This window comes from Balaenoptera physalus (genome assembly GCF_965194825.1).
Source record: "Balaenoptera physalus genome assembly, chromosome: 17".
In the NCBI taxonomy this organism is placed as follows: domain Eukaryota; kingdom Metazoa; phylum Chordata; class Mammalia; order Artiodactyla; family Balaenopteridae; genus Balaenoptera; species Balaenoptera physalus.
This window is the reverse complement of record NC_138895.1, coordinates 52,987,861-53,007,001: the sequence shown is the minus strand read 5'-3', so window position 1 is coordinate 53,007,001 and position 19,141 is coordinate 52,987,861. Positions and strand designations below refer to the sequence as shown.

Sequence of the window (19,141 nt, the reverse complement as noted above, 5' to 3'; positions counted from 1 at the left end):
ACAAAACGTAAACAAATGTATATAGAAGACAACAAATCTTCATTAGATAGAAAACACCTTCTGGTAATATACGTCCAGGAGAATATATTTGACAGCACATAAATATGACAATAGTTGTATTATAAGAATTTTGGCTTGTAATGAATTCATCAAGGTTCGAATTATTTATTGGAAAGAGGCTGTAAGTCTCATTGGTTTCAAATACAATTTTACAATTGCATTTAGAATTATCATAAAATCGTCCCATTTATTAAAGCAGGTTGCTCCAACATACGTGTGGATGCAGTTATCAAGATTTTTGAACTTGAATTTTCTAGAACTAGGATCAAGAAAGAGGCACTTGGAATAATACTCCTGAAAACATACCATGCCTGTAAAGGCACAAAGTATTACTGAAATCATTTTAGGGGAAAAAAAGAATGTAAGTAGGCGAGAAACTGAGATAGTAAGCCTATTACAAGATGAGATTAATGCTGTCTATAACAGGTGCTTCCTCAAAACACATCAACTATAGATATCAAGAGGGTCTTTAAGAACTTTGGTTAGAATAAGAACTAAATTCAGTAAGCAAACCTTAGCAAACATGAAAAAGTGCTTTAAAATTATATTTATGATTTTTATTAAAGAGATTTTATAGAGAAATTCCATTTCTCATTAATAGGCATAATGGAAAAACAAAATCTCAGTTGTATGCTACAAACCTACAAACTGGGAAAAACAATCATAGCTTAGTAGGTTCAGTGGGTTTCTACAATAAAATGTTGTCATGAAAATCCACAAACACTGGGTCTAGGTAAGAATGTAAACATACACACACATACCCCAGGCTTAAGATCAGAACTTTAAAACTGCAGTAAAGACATATAGACAAAAGTGTGCCCATTCAAAAATAGGTATTTTAACACTCATCCTGAGAAAAACCTCACTGTATATTTGATCATCGCTAGTAAAAAAAATTTAAGTAAAAATTGATAATTAAAATAAGATACAAAGGGAAGAAAAAGTTCAAAAAGGATTAAGAAAATCTTGACTAAAAGAATGTATTAAGAGTTTAGATTATATGATATCTAAGTAAAAGAGCAAATTTAAATCAACTAAACAGTTTGAGTCAAATTTTAATAATGATTTGATTAATTGATTCTGTGCCAAATTATAAAATGGGGAATAGAAATATAATGTTAATACCAATTGAATGATACACAAAATCAAGTGAGTGCTTCCATGATATAAGTGTGAAGTATGGTCAAGTATAAATGTCTATTACTCTATTAAAATACAATATTGGAATTGTTTCTACCGCAAGAGATATTCTCAGATAAATATATTTATTTTCTCCAAGGGCAAGGGAACAAAAAAGCCATCCCAGCTTCAAAAAATTATGTGTGCTGAAAAAAATATTAGCTAAATTAAGTGTTTGGGAAGTTTCTTTTAAAAAGTTTAATTTTGACATTATAGTAGCAAAACAGTATTTTAAATATAAATAGCACCAATAGACAAAGTTTAAACACATTTTACATATACATATATAAATATACATATACATATACATATAGACATATACACATACATACATACATACATATATACATTTCTAATATTGAGACTATTTCCTGGACATCGACCTCCTATGACACTACATTAAATTCTTCCTGATTATTAGATAATAATGTGTAATATTCAAATTGTCTCAAATTCTTTTTGGTATAAGGTAAATTATTAATCAAGTAAACTAAGAAAATATGATTTCTTATTTCATTAATATCTTAATAACATAAGCCATTTAAGAGGTTTACTTGTTTTTAAACCAATAAACTAATTGTGGTTATTTTGAACTTAAAAAAGCCTACTTAATGTGTCCAAAAAGTTAAAAGGTCATATTTATTGTGTTGGTATGGCAATCAAGTAAAAAAAAAAAAAGTTAAGTTATAGGTAGATTTTGTAATCAGAGATGCAATTGAAAATGGCCATATTAACCAAAAGTAAGACAGTGGTTGCTTAGGTTTCTACATTTACACCACGAAGATCATCAGTACACCTTCAGTGATTTCTGTAGTGCACTTCAAACAATAGTTTTAAGTTTGCTTTTCCAAACACACACACACACACACTCTTGGGGTCCCAAAGCAGCTTCACACACCACACTTCTTTGAAATAGGGACATAGGTCTGGCAATAATGCAATTCATAATGAAGCTAAACAATGATCAGAATATTGTAGGACTGCTGACTCAGTGACCCATCTTGTGATCTTAAGCAAAATGTTCAAATCTGGGGATCTTAAGAGGGAAAAATCTCAAGTCCAACAGCAAAGCTCAAAGAAAGAACACCAAAATTCAGAAAACAAATTAGAGAACCTATGATTACAACATCAGGGAAGTTTAAGACTATTAATCTTATCTAAATCCAGAAACTGCCTTGGTTAGTATCCTAAATTTTTGTGGCTAATTTAATGATTTTTCTCTTTTCCCCACCCTATCCTTTTCTTCTATCGATATATAAATATTTGGCTTCAGGTTTAAAAAAGTCTTCCTTTAATTGAGATTAAAAAGTTTCATTTCACTAAGTGGCTATCTGTTTCATGAGGGTTTCTGATGAAAATAATCACATCTGTAATTCCTTTTTTCTTTGATTATTATATGTCTTCACAAAACTTAAGATGTGCCTTTAAATAATCTGAGATTAGAAAACAAATTACATTGTTCATATTCTTAACAAAATAATACATCAAGAATTTCCGGAGTGGTCATTAAAAATTTACATTTTATAACTGGATTTCTTCTAAATTTTATCCTTTTAAAGGTACATGGTAAATTTGCTTTCCAGTTAAATTTAAGAATTAAAGACATTTGTGCAGTCTTAATCAAATTTTTATTAATAGTGAAAGATTTCCAACAAAAACTATTCCTTGTTGAAACTATCTAAATAATTGATGACAATGTAAATAAAATGTATTTGCACAAAATACATACAGAGATATCATAAATGTAGTCTGAACATAAATCAAAATATTATCTGAGGCTTTTTTCTGATTGAAGCTAAAGAAGTATATTACTTACCTATTAGAAATCTATTTATAAAATTAACTATATTTTGCCAAATCATGAAAGAAAGGAAAAAAATTATTTTTGATAACTATCCTATTGAATCCTAGTTTACAAACTTTTCTTCTAAAAAAATACAAACAATCTGGAAGAGGCACAACAAAACAAAAGATGATTATGGACAATAATGATGACAGTGACAGAAATAACATATTCCAAATGGACAAAGTTTAAAAGGCCAAATTCATGTACTCTTTAAATGCTACAGTCACCAGTTAGGCATGTACCAAATTAAGTATAATAAAAAAAGGTATAATCAGTGTATGCAGCTGTTTTCTCACTTTGAAGTAACAATTACACAAGAAAAAGCATGGCTATTTGTGTGTTTATTTTCTAGATTCAGTAGGATAGAGTATAAAACAGTTTACTGACGTCTTTCAAAAGTCAAAGGAATAAGAATAGAAATTGTTAAAATGCATCGAGATAAGAATATGTAATACTTTGTTATAATTTTATTTTCAAAGGCAGTGCAATTCAAAAAGAAAATACTGTCTTTGGTTTTATTTTACCTGCTCTTTCAAGAGTCTAATAACTGCAAAAACACTTTTCAGAGTGACAGTAAACTAGTTGTTGACAAAAAAATTAACGGTCATTTATATGAACGCTTTCCAAAGTACCTGATGTACAAATATTAAAAGCAAATTACTTAAAAATAAAACATATTTGGTACTGTGTATTAAAAGGCTTTACAATGGTCATATTTTTGACCCTGAAATTTCACTTCCCAGGATCTTTCCTAAATAAATAAATCAATGTGCGAAGATGTACATACATATTCATTACACCATTGTTTGATAATCGCAAAGGCCAGGGAAAAGAAACTCCAAATGTCCAAAATAGGGGATTAGTTAACTGCATTTATGGTGTATCTACAGAATATTATACACTCACAAAAAACGATGAGAACAGTGTGCATGTGCATTCACATATATAAATTATATAAAATAAAGATACTGCAATTAGTGATTATAAAACACTAAATGGTGGATATGGTACTATAGTTTGTAGTTTAAAAAACCATATATATTCATAAAAACATATATGCACAAAATTGACAAAAAAGACAAAGACATGGAGTGAAAAAGATTTAAGATTTACACACCAGAGTAGTTATCAGTTATCACTGGTTATTAGAAGTTAGTATAAGTGCTTTTGGTTTTTATTTGGGTTAATATATAGTTTATAAAGTATCCACAATGATTATACATTATACAGAAAAAATATTTTAGAAACACACAAAATATGATGTTTATGTGAACAAGGACAACTTATCCAGTTTGAAAACCTTATATTTTTGTCATGATTTGATAGAATGCTTTGGAAATAAATGTTAAATAATTTTTAAGATGCAAATATGCAATCATTCATTATTTAATTTATCTTAGGGACATATATTTGTTAAATAAAAGCTGTGGGTGTATTGATTAAAAGTGGTACAAAATAAGAAATACTTCCAAATGCAATGAAGTGCAGATCTTTCCAATTTTTATGAATGTTAATACAAAAAATGATCTGACATGTTTTTAAATTTTCCATATTAGTTTTTTCAAGTGTAGGACTTAAGAAACTATGCAACAAAATTTAAAGAAGTTACTTTAAAATGATTTCTTCACAATCACTTGCCTGTAATGAATTTTCTCATACTTTTAGACAAAAACTTTATCATATACTAGAACCACATAAAAAGTACACTTTTGTTAGCCAAATTATTTGTTAAAAGAGATGTAATTCAGGGAATAACAAATATTGGAACACATTAAATTGAGAAAAAGTATGGAAATAAATATTGTGAAAAAATTAAAAATTATGCACCAGATTATTTTGTATTACTACTAGGGCAAATAGAAGCATTTTCTTTTAAAGTGTAAATAAACTTAGTCTTAACTGTGCAACTAAGATACATGAATTTTGAGGAATAATTATTTCCAAATCAATCAATTTTGAGGATTTTTCTACTGTCGTCACTAGGAAATAACACATTTGGAATGAAAGAAATATAATTTATTTTCCTTATAATGTGTTGACTTATTTGCTCCTAGGAATGCAGGAAAACTGAACTTCATAGTTGCCTAAGTAAAATGTGGAATTAAATGAAACATAAGAGTTCTAGAAACTTATAAACTGTTGTCCTACTGTGAGGTTCATAGTTATGGGCTATAGTCTTTTGAATTATGTTCTAAACCTTTACTATCTGTTTTAGATACTTAGGTTACCTGTGTATCTGTATTCTGTTTCTCTATTAACTCTCTGCCATATTCATTAAATAATACGTCAAAGGAGATGTTATAGATAGATTTCAGACTCCTTTCACTATAGTCAAAAGAAACTAATATGCAAACTACTTTAGGACATAAGTTATAAGGAGTGATCTAGTGATCTCAGGAAACAGAGTATGTCTACTTTTGACATCTACATTCAGTGAACAGACTTACTGAGATTTTATTATTCAGAAGACTTGGATTTTAGCACCATTTTAGGTTTCAACATGTAAAATCAGGATGTACTTGGGATCGCGGTGGAAGATCAGGGTTTTGTCCATGGAGAGTGCAGAGGAGGTAATCATCACAGAGTTGATAGGGCTTTGGAATTGCCCAGATTTAGGATAATGAGTATATTTATGATACATAGGATTGAAGAAAATCTTAAAAACAGCACTGGTTTAGAAGGTGAGAGTCAAGACTTGGGTTCCAGTCTTAATTTCATGAGCCCTATAACTGCAAGCACTTCATTTTACCCTTCTGAGCATAAAGTTCATCATCTGTAAAATGAATAATTTTGGACCAGATACTCATTACGATTCCTTCTGCTCTACAGCTCTCTGGTTAGTTAATTCTGAAAGCAAATGATGCTTGTTTGTTCTTTTATGTTGTAATACCTACTTCATCAATATAGATAATGTAAAGTGTACTAGAAATTCTTGCTCTATTTGCCCTGGTATTGCATTCATTAATTTCCTTTATAGAATGTGTGTATGCATGTGTGTGTGTGTGTGCGTGTGTGTGTGTGTGTGTGTACAGAGGCAGGGAGAGGAATGGGATGAAGGAAGAAGGGAGGGAAGGAGAAAGGCAAAGAAAGAGGAAGGGAGGGAAAGAGAAAGAGAAAATTGAAAAGCTCATTAAACCAGGAACTTTGCCCAAGAAAAAAATCATAAAGGTGATCTAATCTAGAAGCATCTTTTAGACTAGCTAAAGTGTAACTGTTTCACCTACATATTGATACATTTGTCGCAGGGTGTACAGTGACATCTTTAGGAGAAAATGTTTAGCAACCTTCTAATAACTTAATTATTTTAAACTTGTTAGTCACAATTCCTATATCTTTAAAATAACCTTTAGTTCAGAGGATAAACTAAATTTTAAAATGAAAGCCCCTCAGAGAAGGAATGCAATGATTATCATTAAAATTGCTTTTAAGAAAAAATGCAATAACCATTGATAAAAGATAAAAACATGAGTCAGATTCATCAGGTTAATAAACTATTTCTCATATGTGTTCAGCACTTTGGAATGTTCTGACTTTTCCCTGATAGCTAAAATCTACATTAAGGAAGAGATAATCCACAGAGTAGCACATATTATTACCATGCGTATGACTTGTCTCCTATTGTGTTTTGGTATGACACAATTATCACAGACCACTGTGTCCCACATCTGGGGCCTAATTAACATACCCTTAAGATATATTTCAACTACATCCACTCTTTACACACATCAAAAGATTGCACAGAAGATATGAAAGGAGCATAATAAAGAAATTTAAATGCATCTTTACATTTGTTTGTTTAGAAACAAACAGAAATTTAAATATACTTAGAAATATTGACAGTTAATGTAAAAATCATGAAAAAATAAAAATATCCATCATATAAAAACTGGGATAAGACCTATGCTGGAAAAGAGACCCATATAATTTTTCTTATGTATATTAGTGTGGCAATTAATAATAAATCTATATATGCCCTTGAATGAAGTATTTAGATATATGGCTTTCAAGTAGTACTTGTGCTTGGACATCAAGCTGTATTTCTTTCTCCAAGGATGCTAATATTGATTACTATTGGCCAATGGTATAAGAATGACTATACAGAGCAACTAATGTCACATAGTATAGCACTCCCTCAGAATTCAAAGAAATGCATGCTAAATATTTCATGAATAGGGACATTGTACAAAACATTCCTGTTCAATACTGAGAAGAAAGAGGAATAAAATTTAGATGAGATCACTCAGAGAAAGAAGGATGAGCATCAGATGAAGAGGCATCAGGAGAGACTAACCTAAGTTAGAGACTGAAATGAATTTCATTCAACTTTCCAAATACCCACATGGTAATATCAGTTGCACTGAGGATCCTTAAATAAAACTGCAAATTGGATTGAGTTGGTCTCCACTGACATTAGTGTTCCCTTTCTGAATTCCTCTCTTCCTGCTCTCCTCTTCCTAGACCTCTAGTATTGTTCTTTCATGTTGTTCGCCATGAAGTGTCCCCTCTTGCGTTCTCCACCTTGTCACAGATGAAGTGCCCATTTCCTGAGGTTAAGGGCATGGATTCTGGCACCAAATCTGATTCCTTCAGTTTAAATCCCAGCTTTAAATGACTGGAGTAAGTTATTTAACTGATCCGTATCTGAATTTTTCAATTTATAAACTAGAATTTAAAATAGTATTTACAAAGAGTGGGAAACTCAGTTATGGATTAAAATAATTTATACTACGGTGACTTAAAATTATCCAAAATGTTGACAGCATTTCTGAAATCTGTGATTGAGGAAATGCAAAGTTCAAATTGGTTTTGATCACTGAGTCCTAGTTTTGCAACTACTCCAAGCCCAAACCCTCCCAATCCCCTTGTCTGAGCTAGTTCTTACACTGGGTCTCCCAAGAGTAAAATCTATAGTATGTGGAATTAACTTCCAAGTCATCAATTATTCATCACCATTCCAAGTTTGGTAAGTGGGGCCCACCGTATCTAGTATAAAAACAATGGATTTTTACATGATGTGAGCATTTGTGCCCGTATAAGTGAGCCTTATATATTTGTGCTATAAAGTTAGAATACCCAAATGTAGAGAGCCTCTTACGGTATCTCCAATACTGAGTCAAGTGCAATATGTTATCTGGTTACTGCTGGTTCCTTATTTCATGGTGACTTTACTCAAAGAAAAACGTTATCATTGAGTACTGTAGTTAAGTCTGATATTATGAAACTTATGTCTCAAAGGTTCCCCCAAATGTCATATTTGCCAAACCCAGTGATCATTCCTCAGAACCATTCTACTGGCCCTCACTGCAGCATTTGATATAATTACGACACTATCCTTGACATTCTCTCCTTCAACAGTTTGGCCCTGCACTTTAATGCCACTCCTTAGTTCACTCTTTACCAGACATTGTGTTGGCTCATCTTTCTCAGTCCATCTTACAAATACATGCATTTCCTAAAGTTTTATTCTATCCCTGAGTGATTCTGTCTAAATCCACAGCTTCAACTGTCACTTCAATGATGAGGGTTCCTACCTTCACCTTTCCTGTAACCCTAAGATTCACATTTCTGGTTATCTCCTAAATGCACCTAAAATCCCCCATCAGCACCTAAAACTCAGCTTGTCCCAAACAAGTTAAAGTTACTTCTCATGTCTGCTCTTCCTTTAGTTATCAGTAAATGTCTAAAGTATCCAGAATCTATTTCTTTGTTAATTGCCTTGCTTGTTCTTGATCTTTCTTGGTTAACTGACCACTGCTTTAGACTCAAAGCTTTAGTCCTTTCTTGGTTTCCCAGCTCATCCACTGTAGTCATCTCCTCTCTGAAGCTGTAGGTCAACCCTATCCATTACCATGCTCTGTTTTGGGGTGGGACTTGGCTCTTAATTGCTTGAGTTGTGTTAGATTAAGTAAGTTTTTCTATTAGCATATATTTAGTACTGTTTGAGTAATATATTAAAATTCATTTTAACTTTGTATATTTTCAATAATTTTTAAAGTCAGATTTATTAAGGCATAATTTACAAAAAATAATATTCACACTACTTAGGTACAAAGGTCTATGACATTTGATAAATACATATAGTCATGCAGCCTCGCTGCAATCAAGCTACAGAGTATTTCTGTCACCCTAAAACGTTCCCTGGTGTAGCTTTGCTGTCAGTCCTCTCTCTGCCAGCTCACATAACCACTGATCAGATTTTGATCTAGCTTTTAATTTTTCTTCAATAATGTTTTTAGACTAAAATTTTATTTGATCAAGGCATAGCAAATGAAATGTAACAACGCTTTTAAAAATACACAGTTAAAATCTTGCATTCTAGAACTTGATACTAATGTTCTGGCACAATTAAGTTCTTAACAATGATAGTAATACTCTGTACATGCCAGGAATTGTGTTGAGAGCTTTGCATGCATTATAATTATGTTACTCAATCAGCACAGCTGTTTGTGGTAGGACTTATTATTTTTTCAATTTTACTCATTAGAAAATTTGTAAGGTGGCTGACATTGGTTTGTTCTCCAAAACTTATAATCTGAAATATTTAGTCATGAAATGACTCTCTCTCTCTCAACACACCACTCTCAACTCTTGTTTAATTCTTTTTTCTTCCCAATGTTCTCCCTTTTAAAACTTCCCTTTTTCGTTTCTAGCTGCATCTCCTCTTTGGCTAATTTTCTTTTTTGGTAATGCTTCTTCAACTTATTTCCCTATGAGCCCAGTCTTAACCTGTGATATAGTCATTTTTAATCTGTAATCTTCCTTTTAGAGATTCCTTCTGATTCTCATCCCTTAATTTGAATTGGTCTATCAACTTCCTTCACACTCTGCATGACCTTATAATCTATGACTAGGTTCTTCCCATCAGCTGCATCATGTAAATAATTAATGCAATACTTCTATTTATTGTCTTTCATTTTCCATTAAACTTTGCCTTTCCCATTATTAGTTCCCTTCCTCATCCCTACCCTCACATCCCACACCCCATCTCCTCAAGCCTTCAAGCAGGCTGATAAAAGAAACTACCATCTGTCAAGTCACATCTTTCTCTTCAGTTAAATTATAACCTAATTTACATTCCCTTGGCAATTATCTCCAATATATTCGTGCCAACTTACCCTTTTTTATATTAAACCTATTTATTGCTCATGCCAACCCATTTATATTACAATATTTTTATAGATATTAAAATATAGACCTTTAAACAAGCAAAGAGGAAGAAAGTGATCTGAAAACAATCATGATGTGCTTTTACCATGATTTATGAATATTCAGCAAGTATTGTGTATATGTTAATACTTATTAAATAACTTGCTTACTAACTTGGCTTAACAATATGTACACTTTCCTTTCAACTGAAATAATTTCAAAAAAATATATTTTAACCATAACTACCATCCAGAGCTATACTTTCTTCATTCATCTGTCTGGAAACCTGAAATATTTAAAACTCATCTGCCACTGACATTTAAATGCCTTTTCAGAAAAATATTTTACAGCAAAAATAATTCTTCTCTTCTGAAATTTAAATGCCCTTATTTTACCTTTTGTTTATTGATCTTAATTACATATGTATCTCCTGGCTCCTTTACATAGTTGGGTTCTTCTTATTCTTCTGGTTTAGTGCAGATATTACTTCTTCAGTCCAGACTTCCTGGATTACTCCATTTAAAATAACCTCTTCCTCATTCCAGTTGCACTAGGTTACATAAGTGCTTTTAATAGCACTTATAACTATCTAAAATTATGGAATTTAGTGACCATTAACCCTCCCAAAAATATAATTTTCACAATGGGAGAGACCTTGTCTGCTGTTGTCATTGTTATATCCCCAGCACCTAGAATAACATCTGACATATAATAAATATTCAGTAGATATTTGTTGAACAATGAATTTTCAGGCTGTGAAATACCTTTATATCACTGGAATAAGAATTTCAGAAATACCTCTCTTTTAATTCAGCCAATTGTGATATATGATAGTTTAATATGCCATTATGATACCTATAGAATTATGTGTCTGGCATAGTCAAACTTGAAGATTGTGTATTTTATAAAGGTATCTTAATAACCTCTGCTTTGGATTTTTCTTCCGCTCTTAATAAAGACTAATTATCATTATTTACACAGCAAACCTAGAATTAACTATAATTCTGAGTAGAAAATATATATATTGGTGTTCAAAAAACATTGAGAAGGAATTTGAATAGTTTGAACAATTCATGACATATGTATTTAAAATAATTTTGGCTACCTGCCACACACTTTATGAAAAATTTATCTAATCTTTAAAACAATCTTTCAATCCTGTATGAGAAAAGTGGTAGCTCACAGTTTTTTTGTTTATTTTTGTTTTTTTGGCATTTATTTGCTTACTCTGGAAATAGAATTTTTTTCATTTTGGCTGGTCATTTGTTTTTATTCTTCTGAGGATTGAAAGTATATGCATACACACACACACACACACACACACACACACACACACACACACACAAATTATCAACTCTCTTTTACTAAAGAGGAAACTGGAACTTGGAGAGATTATGATGCCTAAGATCACAGAGGCCTTCAAATCTCATACTTTACTGCTACATCAACATTCATGCTTCCTCAATAGGACAATAGAGGATAAAACATTACTTGTTTGACTGTCCTTTAAGTAAAGCATATTTGTTTTTTAAAAATATCTAGAATTAAGTAGTTTGTCTTGTTTCTCGTGCTACAGATGGACAACCAAACTGGTCAATAAGCACAGTCCAATGTCCAGCTCTACTATTAAAATATTTTTCTCTCCATTTTTAAACAATCCTAGAAGTGGGTATATTATCTGAACTCCTTACTCATTCATTGTTTACGCAGATTATTGTTGTATTAAATTTAGATTCAAAACACTATTGCAAAACCCATGATTTTGCTAACAACAAACATAAATCATAAGTTTAGAACTAAATAAGTATATCTTTCTGAAAAAATAAACTTTGGTTAATTTGTTTTAGTAGTAATAATTAAAAAGAACTACCATTTTTTGATTATCTAGTATGGACAAAACTCCATGACAAGTTCTTTACAAGTATTACTACTTTCGATTTTTTTCAAATTACAAAAAATATAGAAATAATTGTTTCTCATTTCTATGTCAATAAAATTATTCAGTTAGATGGTTGGATATGTATCATAATTTATTTACCCATTCCTCCATTACTTAACATTCACAGTAGCATCCTTTTTATTGCTACAAATAATGCTTTAGTGAAACTTGTACATACCTTTTTATCTGAATCTCTATTTCCACCACGTCAGAATCTGCGAATATTTTTAAGGCCCTTGGTGTATATTAAAAAAATTGCTTTTTAGAAATATTAAATTATGCTACCACTATTTTACCATACTCTCCCCAGCATTAAAATGCTGTTTTTTTAAGTAGGTAAAACATAGTATCTTTAAAAAAAAAAAGTCACCTATATGGTTATGAAAAAAATAAAGTATTTTTTACATATTTACTGACCACTGAATTTCTTGTTTAGTGAAATGTCTGTATATGTCTTTTGCCCATTTTTCTATTAGAGTTTTATAGAATATATAATTTGTTCAACAAAGTGATTCAAGTGTTAAGGCTTTTAATACTCTGAGTTGCTGCAAATATGTTTCACAATTAGTTGTTTGCCTTTTAACTTGTTTATGCTGATTTTGATATTTTGAAGTTTATACCTGCCACACTGTAGTCAGATCTCTCTTTTTAAATTTCCTTCACTGCTTTTATTGTTAGAAAGGCATTCTCCCTCCAGAGAAAAGCTCTTTTATGCTTTCATTAAACATAATTAACTCAATCTCACTGCAGTTCATTTTGTTTAATAGGAAGTATAAGCAAGCAGCCCAAAGTCTCGCCCCTAGTGGGTGACAAAACTTGGTTTAGAATTCAGACCTAAATGGGTTCAATGTTCTCGCTGTTTCTATCCAACTCTCTTGCCTCAGAAGTGATAAAGTTCATTTCTGGTGTAGCAGTCCTGATGCACAAGTTTGTACGACAACTAGCTCCTAAACTGGTAGCCACAAACTAGTATAAGATATGTGTAATGCATAAAACAAAATAAATTAATTTTATCTTTCTATCATATCATGGAAAGGATGCTTACACATCAAAACGCATTGGCTTCAATACAGCGGATTCAAAATAAAAATAGTTTTTTAATATGTTTTATACAATAATAAAATAATAGCTTCACTTGTATAGTGCTTACTATGTACCAGACACTGTTTTTAGGTGCTTTACATATTAAATATTAACTGATTTCATCACTACAAAAGCACTTTGATGTAGCAGTATTCAGTTGGCCAAAAAGTTCGTTTGGTTTTTTCCATAAGATGGCTCTAGTAGCGCTTAGTTGTCTTTAACTTCATTCGAAACAATTTTGTTAGATTTTATTGTGACAGCTGTCGTATCAGCGTGCATTTTAAAAAAACTTCTCAAAATTGGTGAATTTTTGTGTAGCCATTTTAATATTAAGATGGAAGAAAAAGAACAACATTTTCCGCATATTATGCTTTATGATTTCAAGAAAGGTAAAAGCACAACAGAAACACAAAAAATGATTTGTGCACTGTCCAGAATTAGTCAACAGAAAATGCATAATCTTCCATCAGTATAATGCAAGACCACATGTTTCTTTGATAACCAGGCAATAACTGTTACAGCTTGGCTGGGAAGTTCTGATTCATCCACTGTATTCACCAGACATTGCATCTTCAGATTTCCATTTATTTAGGTCTTTACAAAATTCTCTTAATGGAAAAAATGTCAATTCCCTGGAAGACTATAAAAGGCACCTGTAACAGTTCTTTGCTCAAAAAGATAAAAAGTTTTGGGAAGATGGAATTATGAAGTTGCCTGAAAAATGGCAGAAGGTAGTGGAACGAAACGGTGAATACGTTGTTCAATAAAGTTCTTGGTGAAAATGAAAAATGTGTCTTTTATTTTTACTTAAAAACCGAAGGAACTGTTTGGCCAACCCAATATTATTATCTCCATTTTACAGGTGAGGAATCTGAGGCAGAGAGAGCAACTTTCTCAGGATCACACAGCAAATAAGTGGTGAGACTGACCAGGCAGTCTAGTTGTATAATCTGTGCTCTAATACTGCTTCTCAGACTGTTTCTTACCAGAACAATACTTCCCTCAACACAGATATTCTTATGAAAGAGAGTTAAACTGGACAATTGGCCCAGGTAAAATTGAATGTCATAGTATTGACAGGGCATGAATAATATTTTGAGAATTTAGCAGTAACATCTTACAATCAGGATTAAGTTCTTAATGCAGATGTAATTTTATTTCCATAAAAAATGTAAAAACAATGCATCCTAAACCCCCATTTTAAATATGAGACAGCTGAAACCCGAAGACATTAAATTACGTGTCTGGAATCACAGTTCACTAGCAAGATTAGGGTTAAAACTAGGTCTCCTGATTTCTAATAATCTTTCCAATTTCCTCCACACCACCCCACACAAGGAAGAAATGCTCAAAACCATGTTTATTCCATGTTTGGGTATTCCTATTATTTCAAGATCCAAGAACGTTCTTAACTCTCTTCTCTTATATTTGAGTATTTATAGGCTTTAAAGAATTAAGTATTACACTTTATCAATAGTAGCTTTCATATATGATGTGATGTTTTCATATATATGTACATACATATATTTCATTTGAGACTTTTTGGTTAAAATATCACAATATTACTTAATAAAATGTTAAGCTTAAACTTATATAAAAAATTTCTCGAATCTACTGTGTCTCTCATAACATCTAAGCTACCTAACACAGTATTGAACATAGAGTTGACATTATGTGCCTCCTTATAAACTGAGTGATTCTCATCTTCTGATAAGATTTCAGTGAACTAGGGTTATGGTTTTCATGACTGAGCAGTCTTGCACATTTTTTTTTTTTGGCCATGCCGCGTGTCTTGCGGGATCTTAGGTCTCTGACCAGGGATGGAACCCGCATCCTCGGCAGTGAAAAAGCAGAGTCCTAACCACTGGACCACCAGGGAACTCCCCATGACTGAGCAATCTTGAGTACCTGTGTCTTAGACTTTTGTTAATAATATTAAGTTCATTAAATATAGGATGTAATGAAGAACAGAGAATATCTATAAAATAAATAGAATATGTAACGAGAAGTTTGGTAGTAAATCAATAATTGAAAATTTGGAGAAATTTCAGTAACAGTTTATATGTGCATTTATATGTATACACATATACACTTATGTTAAACTTCCCCTACAATGAATGTTACTTCTTTTTACCTTTTAGAACATAATGCAAGTAGAACAAAATGTCAAATGAAAGCTCACAGCACTCAAAATATGGTATAGATGCCAAGCAAATATAATAAGAATTGAAGTGAAAATTTGAAATACATACCAATGGACAATATTCAGAATAATCAAAGAAACAAAACAAAAAAGGGAATCATTTTCATGCTAAAAAGAATACTGTGATTGCAATAATTTAGCCCAGACTTCTCTCCAGAGTTCCAGACCCATACATCCAATGACTGCTATTAGATATTTACACTTAAATATTCCTAAGGAACCTCAAACTAACCCATCCCCAAACTGAAGTCTTTATTTTGCACTTAAATATTTGTTCAACCCATATTCCCTGTAAGATAAAATATACCACCATATATCCAAACATTTCAGTCACGCAAGATTATCTTATTCTTCCTTTTCCTTGCATCAGTAATATCCAATCGATAACTGTCTTATAGATTCTACATCTTTAAATAACTTCTCATGTATCAACTGCCTCTATTGATTCAGCCCATTATGATCTCTTAACTGATTTATGCAAATCCTTATAAATGATCTTTCTGCTTATATAGCTCCGCTCCATTTTTTACCTAGTTTCCAAAGTAGTCTTTCTAGAAACAAATATCTGATCATGTCTCTCTCTTGCTTTACACACCTTAATAACTTACACAATCTTCAGAAACCCTCCCTTGCCTTCTTTTGCCTAAACTTGCTTGAAGCCATTTTACCACATTGTTTCCTCTGCCTGTCATATTCTCTACACACAAGGCCAACATATTTCTGGTTTTTAACGTTCAACTCAAGGATCATTGCTTCTGTGAAGTCTTTCTTGAACTAATATCCATACTGCTCAGGTGGAAATAATAACATCATCCTTTGTGATTCCATTGTAGTCTATATATACATAAATCATGTATATATAGATTTCTCATAGCACCTATAATATTATTGAGTTTACTTGTTAAACTCACACTAGAAAAAGCCCGTGAGGATGGGGGCCATTTTGTGTGTCCTGTTATTTCCAGCACCTAGAACAGTACTACACAGCATGTGCTTAATAAATGTGTTGAATGAATGTTCAAGTTTTAGTCCAAGTGTTACTTCTTTCATGAAGCTTTGTCTGGCCATCTATTTGAAACAAATTTTATTTGACTTTATACCTTTGTAGAATATATTGTTAGAGTCATCCACATTAGCACATAAACACAGCATGTTACCCACATATTTTAACTCCTCTGTGATACTGACAGCTTGTTTAGGGCATGTATTAGGTCTTCAGTATTTTCCATAATCTACCACATTGCTGAACTCAAGATAAAAATAAAATACTTTTAGAATTATGTATTAAAAAGCTGAAAACAAGTTTTAAGCCTAAAATAAATTTAAGTACAAGTTATGATTAATTTGTCAATTTAATCTACCTGACTATATATAAATATACATATATGTGAATCTGGAGTTAGTTACCCAGTTATGGGAAAAAATGCATATATACCTATGACATAAAATTAATCATTTTATTTTTATCCATCTAATTGGAGCAGTTGCTGTTAAAAGTTGAATATACAACTACCTAAAATAAAAATGCCTGCAGATTTAACATTTTGTTAATATAGGAAGAGAATGAAAAATTATAAAGTAAGTAAAAAACAGTAAAAAATTTCTAAGGCAAGTTAGATAAATGAAAAATAACAAAGAAAAGCAGTAGAAGAGACAGACCTGCATGTCTTCTCCTTGTGGAGTCCACTTCTTCTGTGATCACATCGTGTAATGGACAGACATAGACAAAGGAGATGGATGTGAGTGGATATACTCAAAAGGTAAAAAGTGACACTGAAGGAAAGGGCCTCAAATCATTTTGAGAAAAGATCCTGTGCACAGTTGTAGGGAAGATATAATCATATACATACCATATTAAAAGAAAAAAAATATGGAAGAACTGATGGTGAACTGGTTAAGCCACTATGGGTTAGCAGGATCAGAAAAATAAAGTTAGTGTAGAAATAAAGAGGATTCAAAAGTTTACAATTATTTATGGACAGCCAATCCTGAACAGTGATGCTGAAGAAAGATACCATTAGTAAAAACAACATTACTTGTATGACCATATTGTTTAAGACATTACTGAGTCCATTTAAGATCTGTGAAGATGCTTTTAGAATTTTTACTTATCATTGAAAGGAAAGAACTTAATCGAATCATCTTAAAAAGAGCAACAAAAATAGCTTGAGCAGACTTCTGTGCCTTTTAAGTTTCCTAAATTGATGAGTACATACATGAAAATAAGTATGACCAATAGGCCAATAATTCATTGAGTTACTTCAGTACAGAAAAATATTATTATAAAAATATTCTAGAGAGTAATAAATATAATAAAACTCATTTAAAAAAAGTAGCTGAAATATATGGCTTTATTTAAATATTAGAGATTCAACTTAATCTTCAATTTAGACAAATTTTCTTTGATCATATTCCCTTATGAGGCTTACTTATTCAGAAAATTCTTACAGACACTACATAACAGATCACTGATGTTTCCATTTAAATTTGCCCATCCAAGTCCAACATCTACTATAACAGATACAGCACATATTTTGGAAACACTTCTTTACGCATTGGTAGTGGAGAAGTTCAGAAGACATTTTATACAGTGATTAAGCAGGAAATGTCTGCTAAACTGAGCATTCTAAGAAAACTTTTTTCCAAAAGATATTAATGAGTTAGTATTAGTATGACTGATACAGATAAACAATATAACACAAAACCAGAATGTCCTATTTTAATTACCTTCTTAGCTCCAAATTAGGTATTACAAAGTTCTTAATTCAAAACACCACATTCATTTCTGCAATACTTGTATCACAGTTTCTGAGCGATTTATAGAAAAACATGTTATACCAAAATATATTTGGAATATTGATATATTGAAATGATAACTCTTGAGAGAAATCTTTCCAATAACAAGTTTCTCTCTTTCTCTGAATAGTGAGAAAATGAAAATTTTCCACTAGGAAAGAAGGGCTGAGATATCCAAAACTTTTTTTCTAAGAGAAAAGAGAAATCCTAGTATGTATTATAGAGAACTGAAAAAAAAATGACACATTTTGAAACTTAACAATGTCATTTTGATTATTACGTGAGCACACCTTTGACCTGTTCAAAATTAGACAGTAAATCTCATCACGATTATATTACAAACTAGACTTTGCCAATAGGATCGACCACTAGAAAAGTATTATCCTCCTGAAATGTACTCCTACATTAACATGCTATATGCCATATTTTCTTTTGCATCCCCAGTCCACCCATTTCTCAAAGAAGATAAAATAGAAAAATCTGAGATATATTAATATCATAGGTTAATGCTGAATTGTATCATATTTTGCATTACTTTTTATAGGCAAAACTTCCCTATATACATATTTACCACACTACTAACGAAGTTTCCACACATGTTAAATTGAAGTGGGTATGAATTGGATGAAATAACTGCTTAAGTATATTCTACCTCTAAGAAAACATTTTATTTTTTTGCAGAAAACATAAAAACATAAATAAATATCCTTTCACTACCTAGTATTTTCCTGTATCTTGACTATTTTATAATGGCACTGAGGCAATATTTTTCATGTTATATGGATTCAAAACATTCAAATTTCTTTCCAACCCATTTATTAATTTATTATAGAGAATAACTGAAGCACATAGAGTTCAAGTGACTTACCCAAGGTCATAAAACAAGTTC

The 19,141-nt window shown here is 31.5% G+C and overlaps 1 protein-coding gene across 33 annotated transcripts in view; it reads right to left on the bottom strand.

Annotated features, from left to right (window-relative positions):
• Positions 1 to 19,141, bottom strand: part of RIMS2 (regulating synaptic membrane exocytosis 2) — a 596,173-nt gene that overhangs the window by 155,631 nt on the left and 421,401 nt on the right. For 11 of the 33 annotated variants that reach the window (XM_082434237.1, XM_082434242.1, XM_082434236.1 and 8 more), the window contains one exon: positions 17,116 to 17,148. The exons of 20 other annotated variants lie outside the window; for them this stretch is intronic. In XM_082434237.1, the coding sequence (XP_082290363.1) occupies positions 17,116 to 17,148 (33 nt within the window). The remainder of the gene's footprint in view (positions 1 to 17,115; positions 17,149 to 19,141) is intronic. 2 more of the 33 variants (XM_082434234.1, XM_082434245.1) reach the window with 1 other exon arrangement.